This window comes from Rhea americana, unplaced genomic scaffold (assembly GCF_003343005.1).
Source record: "Rhea americana isolate MKP2758 unplaced genomic scaffold, rheAme1 scaffold_315, whole genome shotgun sequence".
NCBI classification, from domain to species: domain Eukaryota; kingdom Metazoa; phylum Chordata; class Aves; order Rheiformes; family Rheidae; genus Rhea; species Rhea americana.
In genome coordinates, this window is record NW_028186441.1 from 513,011 (window position 1) to 532,116 (window position 19,106).

The following is a 19,106-nucleotide window of genomic DNA, read 5'->3' on the forward strand; positions in this document are numbered from 1 at the left end:
CACCAGAAAGCAGGGGTCAGTTTTCAAGCTGTTTCTCTGAAGACTCTTTCATGAACAAAATGCCAAGAGGATTTTATAGCTGCATTTCCCATAAACGATGCTGCCGAGTTTGCCATTAGCTATTTTAATGTTGTCAGACAACTGCACTAAAGTCTTAGTGATTCTCAACATAAATTGAAATTGCAGTTCTCCCTGTCAGTCTTGTAGCATTCCCAAAACAAAAAGAGATTCTGTAGCAAATGGCAAACGTGGTTCCTCTTGGGCTCCTCAGGACACTCTCCYGAGGAGCCCTGACACTGCCGTGCTATTTTTCTAATAACCTTTCAGAATCACTGTTAAGTAACAGCATTACTTGCTTCAAGTGGATCGTGGGAGCCTGCTGAAAAACACAACGTGAGGCTGGAAACATAAATGAGACGGCTTTTGCACTTTCTTTCTGTTTTTCTTCCAGTTCAAAGCACACTGTTTCTGTAAATGTCATCTGAACGCAAAGCGTGAGAAGCCAGGCACTTCGTCTGGGCAAGGCATGTCCTCCAGTAAGCACACCGAGTAATGCCCCCCRCCCATGCCAGCTTCTGAGGCCTCACCTCAGCCCACGAACCTGCAATACTCGCACAGCCTAAGCCTCAGGCAAAGCACCTCCAGCATGACCTGCAATGGCCCTTTTTTCTTCCAGGCCTGATGCATGCACATGCGCATTCACAGCTCTACCGGGGAACCTAAATCCTGACCTGGAGATACCTCGGTTACATCCACCTTGTCCTGATCCACATTTCTGACAGCACGCCTGCCCCGAAGCCCCTTGTGCTATTCTAGGCTCAGGCAATCGCTGCAGCTCTCCTGCAGCATCTGTAGCCTGACTGCTAGCGCCTGGCCTGCCCCCTCTGTGCACTTCTAGCAGACGAACTGAAACAGTGGGAAAAAGGTTTGCAACAGCTCAATCAGCTTAGGGCATCCAAGGACCTTTAAACATTTAAGAAAGAATTAATGACATGACAAGGCACAGCTACAAGCCAGGGAAATGGCACTGCAGCCACAAACCAAACTGTTGTGCAGAGCAAAGATGAGGAGCATGGGCTCCATTTCTTTCTTTGTACCAGGGCTCATGCAAATCACTCAATGCCCCAACTTCTTTTTATCTGTAAGAAGAGGAAATAGTTAAGAAGGCCGTGTATAAATTTCCTGGTGTAAATCAGAAGCCACGAGGACCCAGACTGGCTCTTGTAGCATAAGGGTTATGTGAGGTCTAACTCGGGGCATAATCCAGAATCAAGAATTTGATTTTAATGGGAGCTTATATGTCTTCAATTTAAAGATTTCTTTGAGACAGCAGTGAGCAGCATTCTGTTTTCATGTATGTCTGAGGAGAAATCCTGTCCCTCAGATGGAACGTATCATGTGATGGGGAGGTTGCTAAGCGAACGATTCCGTTCTTATGATGCACGATTTCATTACTAGGCTCCCAAAATGGATGTTACATATAAATGACATTTGCCTTAGAGCATATGAGCATCCAGAAATAGGGTGCATTTCTGTTTTATTAGTATGGTTTACTGAAGAATGTCCCTATTGTCTGTTCAGTTCACAGTATGTAATGACTAGAAATCTTTGCTTGTTGCTGTGCAAAACTATTTTGTGGTGGGTCAGCTGCAGTGTGGGACAGTCTGGGAACCATTAATCAGTTAAGCTGCTCTCATCTTGGTTCTCTGCCCCAGGAGAATGCCAGGGTGGCAGTGCCACATAGAAGGACAGGATGCGCTGGCTCACGTTCCCATTATAAGATGTAAAAACAAAAAAGCCTTTCAGGTGAAATGAGATTCAAAGACTCAGCAAAGCAGGTTTCTCTCTTACTCTGATAACTTTGTCTCCCTGCGTTGTATTTTCKTTTTCTTCATGCTTCATTCCATGTTTTTCCACAGACCATATTTTAAGAATGGAGGACAAATACCTGTGAGAAAAGCCCTCGCTCTCACTCCACCCCCAAGGAAGCTGTACAGAGTTGATACTCACCGATACATCCTCCTCCTCCTGCATGTCTGCACAGACTTCCCTGCAGCTGTTTGACTAATGACTTGAAGTAAAAGGCACTGCCTTACCCCAGCAACCCAAATTCTGCTCGCACCACACCTTCCAAACCCACAAACACGAACAGAGGCAGCGCAGATGTGGCACAGAGAAGACAGCCACTATTTCACTATCCTCCAGGCACCTGGAAAAAGCCAGTGCATAAGGGTTGCAACCTCTTACTGCTCAACTTCAGGCTGTGAAAACATCATCCAAGGTATGGAAGGGGCTAGCTTTGTATGTGGCAATTTCATCTAAAATTGTCTAAATTCAGTGGAGCACATACTGTCTTTCTAGATGAACTGAACCGTATGGAGAACAGGTATGGCACTAGCTTCTGCATGTTACATAAGAGACAAATTATGAAATAAAAGAGGGCTATGTCCCTCCTGAAGAGAGAAATTTGTTTTTCATTTTTGCACTGATTTCATAAGAACATCCACAGCAGCTGATCTTTGCAGTACTAACATAATCTGGTGATATATTTTAATCCCGTTATGTTGCCATGTGGTTACTTGTAGTCCTCCTGGAGTATGAGGAACAGATGTTTCTTAATTGGCACTTCTGCTGCCCAGGAGTTTACATCACTGAAAACAGTTTCTTTGCCTTTCATGCTGACATTCAAAGTGAGACCCTGCTATTCRTTTTTACAGCCTAAAATTATATAATGGTATTGGCTGCTCATATTCCAATTACTCACCTCGAACTGCTATTTTTTCTACAAAGGCAGCAGTGCTAATATTAGGTCAGAGTGCTTTAGTACAGTGGATAGGTCATTCAGAGTTTGCGGGCAATAGTTAGGGTTTAATTGCCTGCTGTAGAAGGATAAGGAAGCAATCCATGCCGCCCTGGCCACTTGCCCAGAGAGAAAGACATTTTCTTTTTTTTAGATATGTTTGAGTAAAGATGTTTGATGTAAAGCCTCATCTAACAGCAGAAGGTGGCATAGTTCAAAGGTGTCTAAAGGACTTCGCCACCACTGTCCTGGGTTTTGGCCCCTGGATCCCCAGGTTCTCTGAAAAGCCAGAGTGACCTACAAACAACAATTCTCCAACAAGGGAGCTTAGACACAACTCCTGGCATTCAGCCTGACTTAGTTCCCATCTGCTACCTCCAGAATTTGGGCTGACAGCTTGACAGGTCCCTGTGTCACTGGCCTGAGCTTGACTCAAGACAAGAAGGCTAGGGTACCTCCCAGCAGCTAGCCTTGGCTCCCGGAGCCACGTGAAGGCAGACCAGCATGCCACAGGTAGTGCCAGCCGGGAGCATGGTGGTCCCATGCCCACAGTTCCTGGTCAGCTCAGGAATGGGGACTGAGCTGCAGCAGTTTGTGGGAATGGCAGCGTTCCTCCTCATCTCCCAGCATCAAAACCACCCCTTTCAGCTGGAGCAGCTCCAGAGCTGATCCCTCTGGTTTTATCTGTTGGTTGGCCCCACAGGTGCTCCTGAACTCCTCATGCAGTTACTGTCACTGAAGGATTTTTTGCTGCATTCCCAGCTGCTGGCTCTTGTGACGCCTTTATCAGCTAAGGTTTCATCACTGTATTTCACATCACTTTTTCTTGCTGCAAAGGGGAGCGAGTGTCATGCCATGTGTGGTTCTTCACCATGCATGACTCCAGACACATCTCAGAGGAAACCACTCACTGCAGGTGTTCACTGCCTCGCATTCACACTTGTCACTGGCTTTGCGACATTACACAGAATCACGTTTGACTGCAGCCATGGCCCTCATGAACTTCAGTGGAAGAGATGTTTTGTGTGGCCATCWTGCTGCCACAGTGTCAGAGGGGACAAGAGCTGCCTGGCTCCATGTGCTGCTGCACTGGTGATCTTTGGCAGACTGAGCACATCCAGATGCAGGTCATGCACTGGAGGCTCTTTACAGCTAGGTGTTCAAGCACAGCCTATTCATTATTTCCCAGTGCATACCACTGCCTTTTCAGATTATTAAAGCATTTTGTTTTTATCCTGACTGTTGCATAATGAAACCCTGGGAAAAACATACTGAAAGACTGACAATAGTGCATGGGGCAGGAGCAACTCTGCTAAATCCTTACTACTGTTATAATCCCTTGATACATTTTAATCCCATTATGTCTCCAATTCTGGCCTTTGAAGAAATGATGTTTCTTAATTTGCATTTCTACTGGACAGGAGTTTTATTTGCTAAGAAAAGGCTAGGAAGCAGTAAAGACATTTTTCTTCCCTTTTCCTCCCTCTTTGTACTAATATTAGGAGTAAAAACGAGCAGAAAGAAAGCACATGAGAGCCTGACAGTCTGGACTACAGCATGCATTGATTCTGGTAATCTGCTCTCCTGTCATGGCAGCAAAGCCCTGCGTACCAAGGTGTGGTCAAGACACATTTGTCTCACCAGTTCTGATGCTGACTAGGACTCAGTAATATCTCAGTCTATAAATACAAGACATATCCTCTGGTGACCTGCACAGCCCCCTGTAAGACAGGAGAAATTGTACTTTGGGCTAGCACTAAATCCAAAGAAGCTAATAGGTTCTGTACCAATGTCTAGCAGTGATTAGTCACGGCTTATTTCCTTTTCATTTTTAATCCTATGTTTTAGCTGCAGCATTCTAAGCCTGAAACAGAAAAAATATTTGAAAAAACACTTTTCCCATATGAGTATTAAAAACCTATAGCTACAAACCAAAGATGATTTTATAAAAACAAAGCAACGTGAATTTCTGCTCACCGGGGCTTCACGGTCCTCTGTCATGGTTGTCACAAATGTCCCGCCCTCCTACTGCCTTTGCTTTCCTCCACGAACCCCAGAGTTGCATTTGACTGACAGTGTCAGACTGTTTGTTGAGGAACTTTGACACAGCAGGTTCTCCCCCATGTTCTYAGGGGCTGCTTTTTTCTTGCCAGCTGTTTACTCAAACCAACAGAGGGAAAAACAAGTAAACAAACAGTTAGAAAGCAGCTCTGCTCCATTCTCAGAAGACAGCAGCCAGCTCAGTTGTTTCATCATCTCACTTGGACAATAACCTGGAAGCAAGCACCTCCTTTATCCTGGAAATATCAGCTTGCAACTCCGAGGGTGTCACAGCACAGACAGGCAATAAGCCTTTCAGAGCCGAACCACGCAATCAGAGCACCTTTTCCATGTCAGTGCCTCCGCTGTCTTGAATTCAGAGCCTCTCAAAAGTGGACAGAGGGTCCTTTCTGAGCTGGAGAAATAAAACCAGGTTATTTCATTCTTGTCCCAGATTTTACATGAATTAGAGGTGAGAGACAATATTTTCCCATTCCACATACCTGATCCAATACTGCCAAAGCCAAGCATTGAAAAAAAAAATTGAAAATCTAGCTAGAAAATCATGAACTTTTAATAATATATGCTATGTTCCTTATTATTTTAGTTTTGTTTCTTAAGTCTTCAGGGTTTAGAGGCTTTCATCTGCATATACATAAGGCTAGGAGCTCAGTTTAATTTAAAAAATTCAAAACTAAGAGTCTCATGTAATCACTTGGCTCCAGCAGCAGGATAATTAAAAATAATAATAATAATTTTAAAAAGACAAAATCTGTATAACCTGCGATAAAACTCTAAAAGCTGGCAGGGTGCATTCAATACCCAACGTGTCCAGACAGCAGATAAGATAAAAATCACCCCACTACGGTTAAGAATAAATATTTCATATTTTCAAGACTATTGTTTTTTAGCCAATTATTTTTCTGACCTTGGCATGTCTCCCAGATCCTTAACACAATATGGCACAAAGGAAGATTCATACAGCTGCAGTTGTTGAGGCTCAGTAGGCACAGCACTGCATTTGTGGAAGACAATAGAAAGGCAAATGAAGTCTAATGTGAATACACTGGTATTTTCATATTTCTTTTCATTAAGCTTGTTACTTCACTAACAACCAGCCCTCTCTATATCAGATATGATACCACATGAGCACACATTTCAAGGACAGGCAATGGCCAATGTCAAGTTGAAAAGTAAGGGAAAATAGAAAAAGCAGGGAACTCWGTTCTTCCACATGCAGTTACAGTTTGTTTCAGTTTGCTGTGCATGGCTCTGTTGCATCTTTTTGCCTTTTGTGCTACATTTCAAGAACTGAAATTCCTGGATCAATGAAGGTTGCACTAGTTTCTAGGCATATTTCAGGGCCTGCTAGCTCTCAAAGGCAATGTTCTTTATAGAACTGGATTCCTAGTGCTCTGATGATAATGTAAAAGAGATGTCCTGGCACAGAGCAACTGCTACAGGAAAAGGCGTTAAAATCTCAGATGTGATTTAGCCATGGTTTTGCATTATGTTTATTCTCATATGAGTTTCTCTGTGACAAATCACTGCTGCACTTTCCTTTTTTTGGTTAATAGCATCCATTCTTGTGTCCCAGCCCTTAGATACAACTCTGGGATCCTGGCATTTAGCTGAGATTAATCTGCAGAGGAGAAGAGGGTCACAGGAGGATCATCAGCTCCAGATGACACCATCAAAAGCATCTGAAGCTCCTGTGAGCGCTGAACATGCCTAAATGACCACAGGAGCCCTTAAGGCTAGAAGAGGAGGAAGCTGCCATCTGAGGGGGAAGAAACCAACTGTGGATAATGGCAATTGGGTTTGTAGCTCCCCGCACTATTTGCCTGATGAAAAGAATAGTTTGACAGTCTGGAGAACAGCTTTAGCTCTCTAGTCTATTGGCATAATAGCAAAACCACCCACAAGCAGGGAGAGCTGTGGAATTGCTGAAATATCACCAGCTACCACTGCTGACGAGCACTCATTTTTCTCACAGAAGCTCTGTGGGGCTGCTGGTTAGCTGTGTCCAGATAGGCAGAGGAAAAGATGAAGATCAAAGAGACACATTTTGGGGCATCCATGGGGCAGGATCTTAGCCCAAGCCATTAGAAGGCAGCCATCCTTGCAGGGGGGAGGAGAAGCAGGAAGTGAGTGGCAGGGAGAACAGAGTGCCAGATGGCACCTTCTCAGCTAGTGTGGGAAGGAGGCGATCTTGTGCTTTTGAATAAAATTCAAAAAAAAAAAGAAAAAAAAAAGGAAAAAAGAAAAGAAAAACCCTCAAACCTTCACATTTCCCTCCAACTCGGTGACAGTGTCTATTCACAGTTCAGCTGTGCTCTGAGGAGCTGCTCCTTTCGAATGACTACATCTCCCCATGCTTCTAGAACATCTAAATAACATGGACCTAACTGCACTGGTCTTACCATATGCTGTGAAAGCAAAAGCAGACAGCATGGGACAGCTGCCACCCTCAAAACCTTTGTCTACACAGCCTCAGGTGCTACCACCTTCTTCAGCTGACAGCTAGGACACCACAGTTTGAAACCGTTTCTTCTCTAGCTAGTTGGTTCCTGGTTTGCTCTGTCACTTCCCCGTGACTCTCCCAAATGAACTAACGTACAGCCCACAGGTTGAGTAATGCCAGTGCTCCCCTCATCCCCTTCCAGCTTGTTCAGTGTGGGAAATGGTACCAGTCATAGGAAAGCTTTCCGGTTTCCACACACTGATACACAGCAATTATGGCCAGAAGCTACAGCTGTAACAGCTCAGTTATCAGCAAGACTGGTCACAGTCCATAGGCTTGTCTGAGGTAACTCATGCCGGATTTGAGCAGACTGTTTAGAGAAACACTCAGTTTGATAGTAAAGATTCCAATGGTGGAAAATCCACCAGAGACCAAGGGTGGTTTTTCCAAAGAAATACCTTCACCATTCAAATTCAGCACCTATTTCTCATCTCAGTTTGTTTAGCTTCAACTCCCAGTCAGTGGATCTTGCTGTTTGGTTGACTATTGAATTAAAAAGCCTTCTAGTCTCATGTTTCTGTACCCCCATCTGGATTCACAAATTTCTACAGTTTCTCCAAAAGAAAAAGAGACAGGAGAATTTAAAGGAGCAAAGGGAGAAAGCATCCCAGAGGAAGACACAGAACTAGAACATACAGCCCACACTTACTTTTCCAACCCCACACTCTTTGCATGGTAGATCAGAAAGTTTGGGAAAGTTATAAGCAGCTGAAAAATAATCCTTGTAAGAGGAGAGCCAGGATATCTCTGCAGTTAATAGCATTTCCTGCAATATTTTTAATTTGAGAGCTGAATCCTGGCATTTCCTGCTCCCACTGCACAGCCACCCAATAGCTAGTGTCAGGGGCTATCAGGTTGGTCTGTTCTCTGGACCCTCCAACTCTTAATGTCCATGCAGGGGAAGGAGGGGGTGCATACTGTAGCCCAGGAACTGCTCTCAGAGAATGCTGTGACTCTCTACGCCATCAGCTCTTGTGCTTTTTGAACAGTTTCAGCAGGAGCTGAACATGCTGGGTCACAGCCAGAGTCCTAACAGGTCCTGACCAGTCATCTGCTTGTAACAACTCCTTTCTTCGCATTTCGTAGTGAAAGAGATGCAAAAACCCTATGCAATCACCCAGTTGCCCCTTCCTGTGCTGGATGCATCTGCAGGAAGCACGCAGTCCCCAGTACTTTGCGAGTTCCTAGCACCTTTGATTCATTTAAGTTGTGCACACCAGCTAAACAAGAGCTAGTAACCTGCAGTGAACCAAAAAGGGAGCCTCAGGCTGCAAACACTGTTGTTTTGCAGCAGGGTAGAAGATGTAAGGGCTAGAGGCATCACACTGCAGTGAGAGAGGGAGGATCCTTTTCAGTTATTGCTTTTAACAAGAAAGCTCACCATTTCCTTTTAAGCCTGTGATCTATTTCAGAAGAGAAACCTCCAGATAGCATGCACACGCACACAACACACACACAAAAAAAAAAAAAAAAAAAAAAAAAAAAAAGGTAGGGCCTCAGCGAACCAACAGGACCAGCCCTGCCAAGCAGAAATAAAGATTGGACACCATGTGAAGCAGGAGGGAGAGAAGCTAACAATCAACCCACAAAATAGTCTTCAGAAATAAAACCTTCAAAAACAGCTCACCAAACAGACATCCAGGGAACCAGCTGCTGCAGAAACTCAGAAGAGGTACTGTCACACACTCTGGAGGACTGCTCAGCACTGGAAAATTGCAACTTTCTTTGCTTTCCAAGGACATCGGTTTCATGTGAGCTCACATGTAGGACTGCTGAGAAGCAGGTGTCATTAGTAACCATTTGAGTTTTTCACATCCTACAGGAGACCCAGGCAATGGACTCCCATCGCAGTGCTTTCAGTACATGCACTGGCACGTCCTCCTTCAGGTCTGCCTCAGGGGGGATCCAGGATGGAGATGGTACCTGCACGGCCCAATCCTTCTCCAGTCCCAGGACCAACACAAAACATTTCATGTATCTCTTCAATATAAAGTTGAGGTCTGCATTAATTTCAGCCTGAACGGAAAGCTCACTGTCTTCTTGCTCTTGGCAGTATAGTCAGAGCTACATGGTAAATCCAAGGCTCCAGTGAATATGCACCACTACAGGGCCACAGAGTAATGCAGCTGTTTTGTTCCCCTTTCCCCTTCCTCTCCAGCCCAAACTTGCTCTTTGCAAAGGAAACACAGATGGAGTTGGCCTTTAAGGAGGAATTTAATAATTAGAGTGCAAGCATGCATCTATTTGCAGAGCCTTCAGAGGACCACAAAGATGTGAGCTGTAAAACCTTTTTAGTGTACATTATGGAAACAAGAAGGAATGGCCAGTTTCCACGGGAGGGACAAGTTTCAGTGCTAGAGAAAAAACAGGTGCCTTTTCTCTTTCCAGGCTGTCTGCTGTGATGACAGGAATTTCCTCTTCCTGAATGTCTGCAGTCTCTTGTACCACAGGGCTCTGTTGTTGGTCAAAGCCTCTGGTTGCTGATGGGCAAAACATCCATACCCGAGAGATGCCATCAACAGGCAGGGAGGAGGGATGCCCAGTTGTAACCTGGAGAGTCATCAATGGACCTGCAGAGTGTCATAGAATGGTGAGTCCTTTTCTACTCTCTCAGAGCAAACAGATCTGGATTTTGCCTCTTTCAATTGAGTCCATGTCTTCAGGCAGACTGGGAGATCTGCCCATTCTGCATGGGTTTCCTGCATTATAGGGCAGATGGCTTAATATTTGTTATCTTTATCTGCTCAAAAATCCAATCAGATGGATGAAGTAGATCTCTCTGAAGTTATTCTTACTCAGAGCAGTCAAAAACAGCAGTGATACTATGACACTGACCAGGAATAATGCCAGTCCCACCTGAAAAGAGAGATGGGGACCTGTCAGCAGGAACAGTACATCTTGGCTTTGCTCCTCTTTGTCCAGAGACAAGTGGAGCACCCTGACACCTGTGTGGATATGGGGAAGTGATTGAGAAAGGCAAGCAAGAGTTGCACAGAGAAGGCTGGCTACCACTTGTGGAGATGAAGCCTTCTCCAGGGGAATGATACAGGGAACTGTGAAAAAAACRGTGCTCTACTACCTGCATAGCATTTTTCTTAGTAGCAGGGGCTTGCCTGCCCATCCTCTCTACTGAGACAGGTCAAGAGTGGTGAGACCATGCCACATCTCACAAGAACTGACTCAGCAGGGAGGATTTAGTTACAGGGATGTTAACCCCATTTTAAAAATACTCTGTCTTTCTGCTCCTCTTCAAAGTTCACTCCAAGCAGGCAACTGTAAGATTGTGAGTCAGTATTAAACACAGGCTGGAGAGACCAAGGTGAGAATAAAAAGACTTGATCTGTTACCTTGAGTGATGGGAGAAAAAGCACAATAATCATAAACCACAGAGCATTGCATGGCCAGGACACCAGTGTCACAAATACACCTGTAGAGCCAATGTGCTTGAATTCTCTGAGCTTGAAGAGGAAGGAAAAAGCACAGCTRGTTCTCAGGTGTGCATCTGAGCGGCTTTGTACAGGTGGGGAAGGAGAAAGCTGAGGCATGTAGCCCAGTGAAGCAGAAAAGGTGCTGTTGGTGGGAGAGGGGGTTCCCCACCCACACTGCACACGTCTGCCAGGGATGACAACATACTAGCAAGGTGTTCAGAAAGGGATTTTACTTCCTTTGGCAAATACACGTTTGAGGGCTGGGGTTACTGATGAACAAATGTGAGTCAAAGCAGGAGCAACTGCAAAATAACAGAACCACTTGCTCAGCGCATTACAATTAGAGTCAGGAAAACACATCTCCTCCTACATCAGTCCCTGCAGAAACCATCAGCTCTGCAGCGCTGATGCACCCACCCACCACTCCTCTGCGAGTTAGGGACAGCCCACCCTGCCAATGCAAAACAGCACACRGTATGGTCAGAGCAGGACCAAGCTGTGAGTAGGTAAGGAAGCTGAGCTCCTGCCATCACCACGGCTGGTCCATTTCCGCCTGTCTCTCACTCAGGCCAATGATCAGAACTCACATCTAGAAAAGGTGATGGCACATCCCCAGGTCCCAGCCTTGGTACAGCATGAATCAGGATACCTCCCTCACCCCAAGGAAGGGCCAGATCATAGCTGATTCCCCTTACCTGCTGGTGTCCCTTGGGATAGTTCATCCTAGCCCACTCAGGTGATTCCTGAGGTCTGGGAGAAGACCTCAAGCACTGCCTGTAACCAAATCCATCCTTCTATCCCTGCTTGAGCTGGAGCCAGTTCCCTGGGGTCAGGAATGAGACCAACTTCACTCTGGCAGGCTGACTGAGGTGGTGTCACCTGGCCCAGGCTGGAGAGGTGGCAAGCTGAAACAAAGAGCCAGGGCTTGAGCCCATCATCACCCTGTGCAGATGGCACACGCAAGAGCTGTGGGAGCCAATGGGAATCAGCACAAGGGTGCCCATGTGGAAGGGAATACTCTACCCAGAAAGCATTGCTTGGAGAGAAAAGTAAAAAAACAAGGACACCTGCTGTGATTACAAACTACTCCTGGTCCGTTTGGCAGCTGAAAAGCTAGCAACTAATTAGCTCTATCTCAGCGCTGTGGTCAATTCAGTAATTCAGGAGGAGTGGGGAGAGGCGGCTGTGACAGCACACATGGTAGCTCCGAGGAGCTGGTCCAGTGCTCGGCCCCAAGAGAGGCCATGTCAAAACCGTGCCTTCTCCACACTGGGGTGGATGAGAGCAGGGAGCTCTCAGAAAAAGASCCCCCAGAAAAACCAAAACCCCCCCCAAACTCAGCAGAGTACACATTGCATCAACAGGGCCAGTCTCAGCTGCCATTGCCTCCTAAGGGAACGGACCCGGACGGAAGGTGCTGCAGATAAGGAAATCCCTTTGGCAGGTCACAGACCAGTTGCCTCTAAGTTCATTGACGTTGTCCTCTTCTGCTTTGGTTGCTTTCCACMCTCACATCCTCTTACTCTGATAGCGACAGATCTTCCTCATGCCTGTCTTCCTTGTAGCTGCTCCACTCTCCAGATCAACACGTCTCTGCTCTCTGGCATATTTCTTGTTTTATCAGTTTGCATCCACAGAAGATGTTGTTYCTTACCAATTCAAACACAAAAGCCAAGAGGAGGCAGTGTTCTCCCGTCATCAGTAGAGAGATCTTTGTTACTATTTTTGTTAAAACCCCATTTTTCACAGCTATTCTTTGGGCAGAGATTTTCAGGTCTGGGATCATTTTGAATTTTTCCCTTTGAGGAAAATGGACAGATTTTCACAGGAAACCGGTTCCATTAAGCCGGCGCGATAAAGAACTGCCAAAGAACGACTCRAGGAACAGCTGCCATTTCCGAGTAGCGTTTGCCAACTGATGAAYTCAGAATATCGCCCGGTTGAGGGAGGCCTTTCCAAAAGGGGTGACTTCGGCACGGCAGAGGCGCTCGGAGCACAGCGGAAGGGCCGCGAGACGCAGTGAACTTGCAGGGCGAAAACCCCGCTGTTGGGGGCCCCAGSGGCCCGTCTCCATGGCAACCACCCGGCCGCCATCTTGTCCGGTGGCTGACAGGCCGCCATCTTGTCCGCCTCTCCCGCCTCGACCCGCGCCCGACAGCTGTCGGCTCGCCGACGCCTCCTCGCTCCGGGCTGAGCGGGGCGGCTGGCTGCCGTTCACACCYACCGCCCGGCCCAGGGAGCGGGCCGTGAGCACGCCGCCCGCCTGCCGGCCCCCAGCCAGTTGCCCCAGGGGATTTTTGCGCTTGAGGCTCAGCGTGGGGGAAGCCGCCCGGGCCGGTGTGGAGAGCGGCGCCGCGACAYGCAGCGGGTAGCTGCCCGGAGGCCCACGTGGCCAGCACCAGGGCGGCAGCGCCCGTCGCCATGTCTGCGCGTCTGCCTGGCACACGCACTGCTGGGGGGGTGGCAGCTCCACGGGGGACCCGCGCGCTTCCCTAGGTACCGGCGACCGCCCCCAGCCCTCGCCCTGCACGGGCCACGGGCTGCGGTCGAGCTCCCGGAGGAGCCACGCTGCTCCCCGCAGCCGGCATCTCCGGCAGCCTCGCCGCACGCGCCTTGGGCAAAGCTGCAGTGACACACAGTGGCTGCCCGCGATCCGGCGTGCGGGCAGAGCGGCCCGGGCTGCGCCGCGCAGGAGGCACCCGCGTCCCGCCGCCTCCTGGCCCCTGCCGTGTCCGTAGGTGCGCGTGGTGGGCGGCCGGCGTGGAGCCGCCGAGCCAGCGTCCTGCAGCGGCCAAGCTCAGCGCCTGGACGGCAGCGCGTCGGCACCCCGAGGCTCGGCGACCTGCCCTGGCACTACTGCGCACTGCACGCTGCTGGCTGTGAAAATCCTGACAGGACTGTAAAAATAACTCATAGCAATAGGTAGATAAGGGGCAYCAAGGCCTCATTTGTGATGCCTGTCGTACCAGCAGGACATGAGCAAACATGAGTCTTACAGGAAGCACGGGCACTCAGGAAAAATCCTGCTTTTCTCTGCTAGAGTCACTATGGAACAGCTTCATTTGCGCAATTTACAAATAATAATTAAAGTAATTATTCATYTAGTTGAAAGGCTTTCTGGCTGTGAGGGTAAAACCACCAGCCCTTGCAGGTGTGTCTGCCCAGACATCATGGCAGTTTGGGGACATCTTTGCCARCTCCCCAAACGCCATCACCGCCTGGCAGCAGGACGCCAGGCTGGAGAGGAGGCGTTCGCTCCGTGCTGCCTCTCCCTCCCGGCAGACACCGGTCCTGGGCGTGGGGTGCAGCGTTTGGGCCCCGGCCCCGTGGGAACAGACTGGCACGGTCTGTGAAGGAGGCAAAGGGCTTTTGTCCTTCCTGTTGAACTCAGCAGTTCAGCTCCCTCCCGAGGGAGAAGCTCTTTGCATCACAGTTTCATATTTTATCAGCGCTGGCTAGGGACTGCCGCAATGATGCTGATGCCGACTGTTTTGCAGGGAGGGTGGTGGGAAGCAGGGTCAGCACTACATGCGTCAGGCGAGGGGCGCAGTGCTTTGCTTTGTGCTAATGCTGTGCCCCCAGGAGCCCAGGCCCYGGTGCGTCTGCCCTCATCCCCCTCCCCACAGGGAAGAAAGGGKCCGGACCAGAGAGTTTGAAACTCAAAGCTTTATTCAGTTGCTTCAGCGGCAGCGTTAATCACACGGTGGGAGCGTGGGGCCTTTGGAAAACAGCAGCGGTGAAAGCTTGTTCCTGCTTCCTTGCTCCGYGGGGTGCGGGGGCCGGCTGGCTCTAGTTGGTGGGGTGGTAGGCCCCGCGCTGATGCCACTGCATGTCCCGGATGCGCCTGACCGACTGGATCTGGGGGTGCTGGGCACCRAACTCTGAGCTGTCTTTGTAATCCCCCTTCTCAAACAGGTACTGGTAACCTCTGTAGCCTGGGTACTGGTAGCCCACCCACCTGCCAAGGCAAGCACAGCAGAGTTGAACACTGAAAGACACCGCGCAGCAGAGAAGCCCCTGCCACAGGACCAACCCCAGCCAGGGCCCAGGGCTCAAAGACCCAGCAAAGCGTGGCAGGGCCCCAGGGCCACCTGCACGGGCCCTGAAGTCCCTGGGCTCCCTGCCATGAACTGCCCACTTTCCTGTTCCACCTGGAGCAGCCTGGCCACCAAGCTGGATGCAGCCAGGAAGCTGAGACTGYGCAGCCTCCAGCAGAGCAGTGCTTTTGCCCCAGGGTTTCTCATTACAGGGACAGGGAGCAGCAGACACGTTGCCCAGGTCCCAATACACAGGGCAAACCCAATCCTGAAGTCTTACGTTCCGCTTTGCACCCGCACGGACGATACTTTCTCTTGATAGCCATGAGCATGGAAGCTAGGCACATCATCATCTATTATTTCAATTTTCTTGCCAGTGAAACCGGGGTTTTCGTACAGAACAATCTTGTGCTCCTGGCTGTCCTGCAGATGCGAGATCAGAAACAGGGGGTCAGCGATTGCAACAACTCAGGGCTGGGTTAGAAGGGAAGCAAAGCACTTTACAGCAAGCCTAGGGTTATGGGGAAACTGAGGCGAGGGACTGGACCCAGAGCAGGCCCTGGCAGGCTAGGACTGCATGCAGTGGCTCTTGCTGGTGCCAGAGGCACTCTACTCCCTTCCAGCTCCAAGACCTGGCTGTGTGCACAGGTACTGTGGGCACTGTTAGACTTAACAACAAACATCCTTGCGATCAGGTTGTCCTGTGACTGCCCGCTGTCCCTGCACTTCCCTCTGAAAGCTACACCCAGAGACTGCTCCCCAGCCTATACGTTGCCCCRTGCGCTCCCCCAGTGAGCCAAGGCTCCTGGCTGTGTGTGATGCTCCAATGGAGACCTATGCCTGCATCTGTGCCCTGGAGGATACTGGGAGGGGGGCCACGGAGAACTCAAACAAATGGTGCAAAGGAGTCGGTGCTCCTCCACCTGCGAGGTTAGGGAAGGCTGGGGAAGGCTGGGGAAGACTTCTCATTGCAGACCTTGGCCTGACGGGTGGGTAGTGGCTGTCTGGGTGCTCTCACCACTTTGATGGGTCTCAGGGAAGTGATGCTGTCGCTTCTCCGGCTGTTGGTCCAGGAATCCCAGCGGGGGTACTCCCCCTTCTCAAACACAAACTGCTCTCCTTTGCAGCTTGCCTGCTCATAGCCCACCCAGCTGGAACAGAACAGAGGCTGAACTTCAGAAGTGGGCAGAGGAGCACAAACCAGCACCCCCAACCACTGTGCTTCCCAACAGGGAGCCCAAGAAACACGGTCTCCTCTGGCCCTCAGTGTTAGCCCTGTGAGCATGCCTTTTTGGCAGCGCACAGGCCCCTAATTTCTAGTATAAAGTGGAAACAAGCATCCTGGTGGCCTTGGCAAGGGGCCCGGAGGGGTGCCAGGGTGAGAGCTGGCAGCTCTGCCTGCATGGCAGTGCCTCTTTGGCAGGGCACATGAGCCTGTTCAACAGCTGTGCTGATGCAGTCAAGCCCAGGCCTCTATCAGCAAAGACTGKGCAGAAGCGCAGCTGTCCTCACCGACATGACCTGGATGGGCGTTGCGCTCCTGCCAGAGCTGCCGTGCAGCTGCTCCGCTGCTTTCCTTGGGATGGCGAGTGCTGCTTCTCACAAGAGGAGGSATCTGCTCTGGGGCTTTGGAAGGTGTTTTTAAGGAATTCCTCATTGCCCAGAGTCGCTCTCTGATTCTGGGAAGCAAATTCCCTTGCTGGGAGCACACACAGAGGGAGTCAAAAGATAAACAGGAGAAGGCGGCAATGCCTGCAGAGCTGTGCACGGTGGAGCAGCAGGAACCGCCTGTGCCTATCGCAACTCCGAAAAGGAAGGAAGCCAAACTGGGGGTGGAGGGGGAGACGATTAACAGTGCAGTTAGTGCTAGAGCTTTCCTATTCCTCTCCCTACCAAGGAAGGGGGGAGGCAGGAGCACCACAGGATTCACTCTGCAGCACAGGAAATCCTGGACATGACAAGCTGAACTTCCCAGCTACAATCGGCCCTACCGTCAYGGCAGAAAGCACCCGGGAGGGCTGAACACCAAGACTGCAGTTTTTATTAGCTAAGGCTCCTCAAAGCTAGGGCAGATGCAGGCTGACCCCAGGACATTTTGTGCTCCCACTTGCGCATCTGGTGGCACCACAAGTCACCTGTGGGACAACTGGGGCACTCGGCACAGAGCAAAATGAGAAATGAGCCCTGCAGGGGATTTGGCTGGGGCGGAGAGGTGGCCCACCCCAGCACAGAGCAATCTTCACGCTGCTGCAGTGGAGCTGAACCCAGCCTGGCGGAGCGGAGGCCTCCAGCCTCCAAACAGCTGGGCATTTAACRCCTGCAAGGCAAGTGCTTTCCCATCCTGAGACTGGCAGGAAAACAGCCTCCAGTCCTAGAGCAAGGACTGGTGTCACAGCCAAGGGGATCCAACGAAGCCTCGTGCTGCCTGAAAGGGCTGAGGGTTGCTGTGTGGGGCTGTCCTCACCCAGGAAGCCAGCCGTGAAATCCAGGGTGCAGGTGCTGATGCCGGGGAGCAGGGCAGGGTCCCTTCAGAGCTCGGACCCTGCCCTGCCATGGCTCAGCCCTCCCATGTGACAACCCGCACGCATGGTCCCTTTCCTTCCGCTTCCCCCACGCCGGTACATACGGTCCCGAGTGCACAAGGATGGAGCCCACTTTCTCCACTCCRGCTTCCTTCAGGTTGGGGCAGGCACCATTAAGTTCATGGCAGCGGCCTTGGAAATTCTCCTGCTCAAAGATGGCAATCTGAAACACAAGAGAGATGGAAGAGTAGCAGCACATTGGCTTCAGCAAAGCGAGAGCCAAAAGCAAAGGGTTCCCTGCAGAGGACCTGGGGGAGACGGGTGCCCTATGCTATGTCCCACCATGGGCTGGCCACCCAGAGCAGTGCTCAGCCTGGCGCGGGTCCCTGCTCCCTCTCTGGGAGCTTCGTGGGTTCCCTCATTCTGCGGYCCAGACCTTGCACTTTCCTCCTAAATGGGCACTGCTGCTTTGGTGACTGTTGAGCAGTCAGCAAGCTTCAGAGCCAGCATTGCAGTCCCTCCAGCCACCAGTGCCACTATCAGCTCGCAGTTCTGACTTGCTTTGGGTTTCCTCCCCATGCCTTCCCAGCACGGTGGGGCCACTCGCAAAGAGCTCCCTGAGCAAAGGACAGGTTCAAAATGTGGCTGGGCAATCGGGGTTGTTTGCCTGAGACGCAGCTCTCGGTCACGGCTGTAGCCTGACTCCAGCTCCTAGCAAGCCAGCAAGATCAACAGGGGCTTAGCCATGGTCGGACGGCATTAGTGCATCTTCAGCGGGCTGGGCTCTGCCTGCTCAGCACGGATTTCATGGGTCAGTGGAGCTGCGGGAKGCCAATGATGTGTTGTGTCTGTGGAGATTAGGAGTTGACCGGTTCCCACAAGGTCACTGGGACGCCCCCAGCAAGGGGTGGCACCGACAGCTCGGGCTGCGGGAAGGGCAGAGCCCTGCCGGCAGGGACCTGCCAGGTGAAGCAGCCGCTGGGCCAAGCCCYGCACTCCGGGCAGGCGTCCAAGCCCGACACGGAGGGTTTTCCCTGCCTGGTCTCCTCCAGCTTGCTGAGGGGAGCAGAGACACCACCCCCACCCCCCGGCACCAGCCCGGCCCCTGCACTGAGGCCTCAGGAAAGSGCCCTGGGCAGTGCCCGCAAAACCCTACGAGTTTCCTGCCCACGCGCRCACACAGCCCTGGGAAGCGCTTTCGCAGCGAAGCCCGTCACCTGGTGACACCAGGGCAATTCCCAGGGTTTAGCCTTGTCCCTCCTCCTGCCCGTCCCCTTCCCAAAATGGGTCAGTGCCAAATACCCCGTCTGCCATRTGGGGAGGAGGGAGCAGCTCCCAGAGGGCAGGAGCAGCCCAGGCTGCAGCTCCCGGGGGAGCCCCGTGCTCGGGGCGATGCTCTGGGCAGGGGCCGGCCGCAGCTGCCGGGGGCTGCGAGGGAGCTGCCGAGCCCCGGCACAGCTGCCGCAGTGCCCCGGGGCAGAAATCGCGCACTGACCTTGGAGCTGGCTTGCTGCTGCTTGGAGGCTGGCATCTGGTGTTCGGAAGCCATGGTAAGGTGGAGGGTCTGTTCCTCTGGGAAGAAAACTCACCCGGTTAAAAGCTGCCCTCGGGGACGGCACCCCAGAGCCCGCTCGCCCTCCCGCAGCACGCAGCACGTGGGAGGCAGCCCCGTCCGCTCCCGGCGCCCGGCACGCTGCAGCACTCCCTGCACGGCCCTTCCCGGCGCCCYGGGGCCGCAAGCTGCGCTCGGCCGCC

At 51.0% G+C, this 19,106-nt stretch overlaps 1 protein-coding gene across 2 annotated transcripts; it reads right to left on the reverse strand.

The window, feature by feature from the left end:
* Positions 1-14,581: 14,581 nt before the first annotated feature.
* Positions 14,582-18,900, reverse strand: CRYBB2 (crystallin beta B2). Of its 2 annotated transcripts, none has more exons than XM_085310298.1 (5): positions 18,847-18,900; positions 17,456-17,574; positions 15,848-15,980; positions 15,110-15,252; positions 14,582-14,750 (listed from the first exon to the last, which is right to left on the reverse strand). In XM_085310298.1, exons 1-5 carry the CDS (start codon positions 18,898-18,900, stop codon positions 14,582-14,584), a joined length of 618 nt encoding a protein of 205 aa, XP_085166424.1. The 2 variants fall into 2 exon arrangements, with proteins under 2 accessions (XP_085166424.1, XP_085166423.1); XM_085310297.1 differs by having other exon boundaries at positions 15,806-15,980.
* Positions 18,901-19,106: the final 206 nt, after the last annotated feature.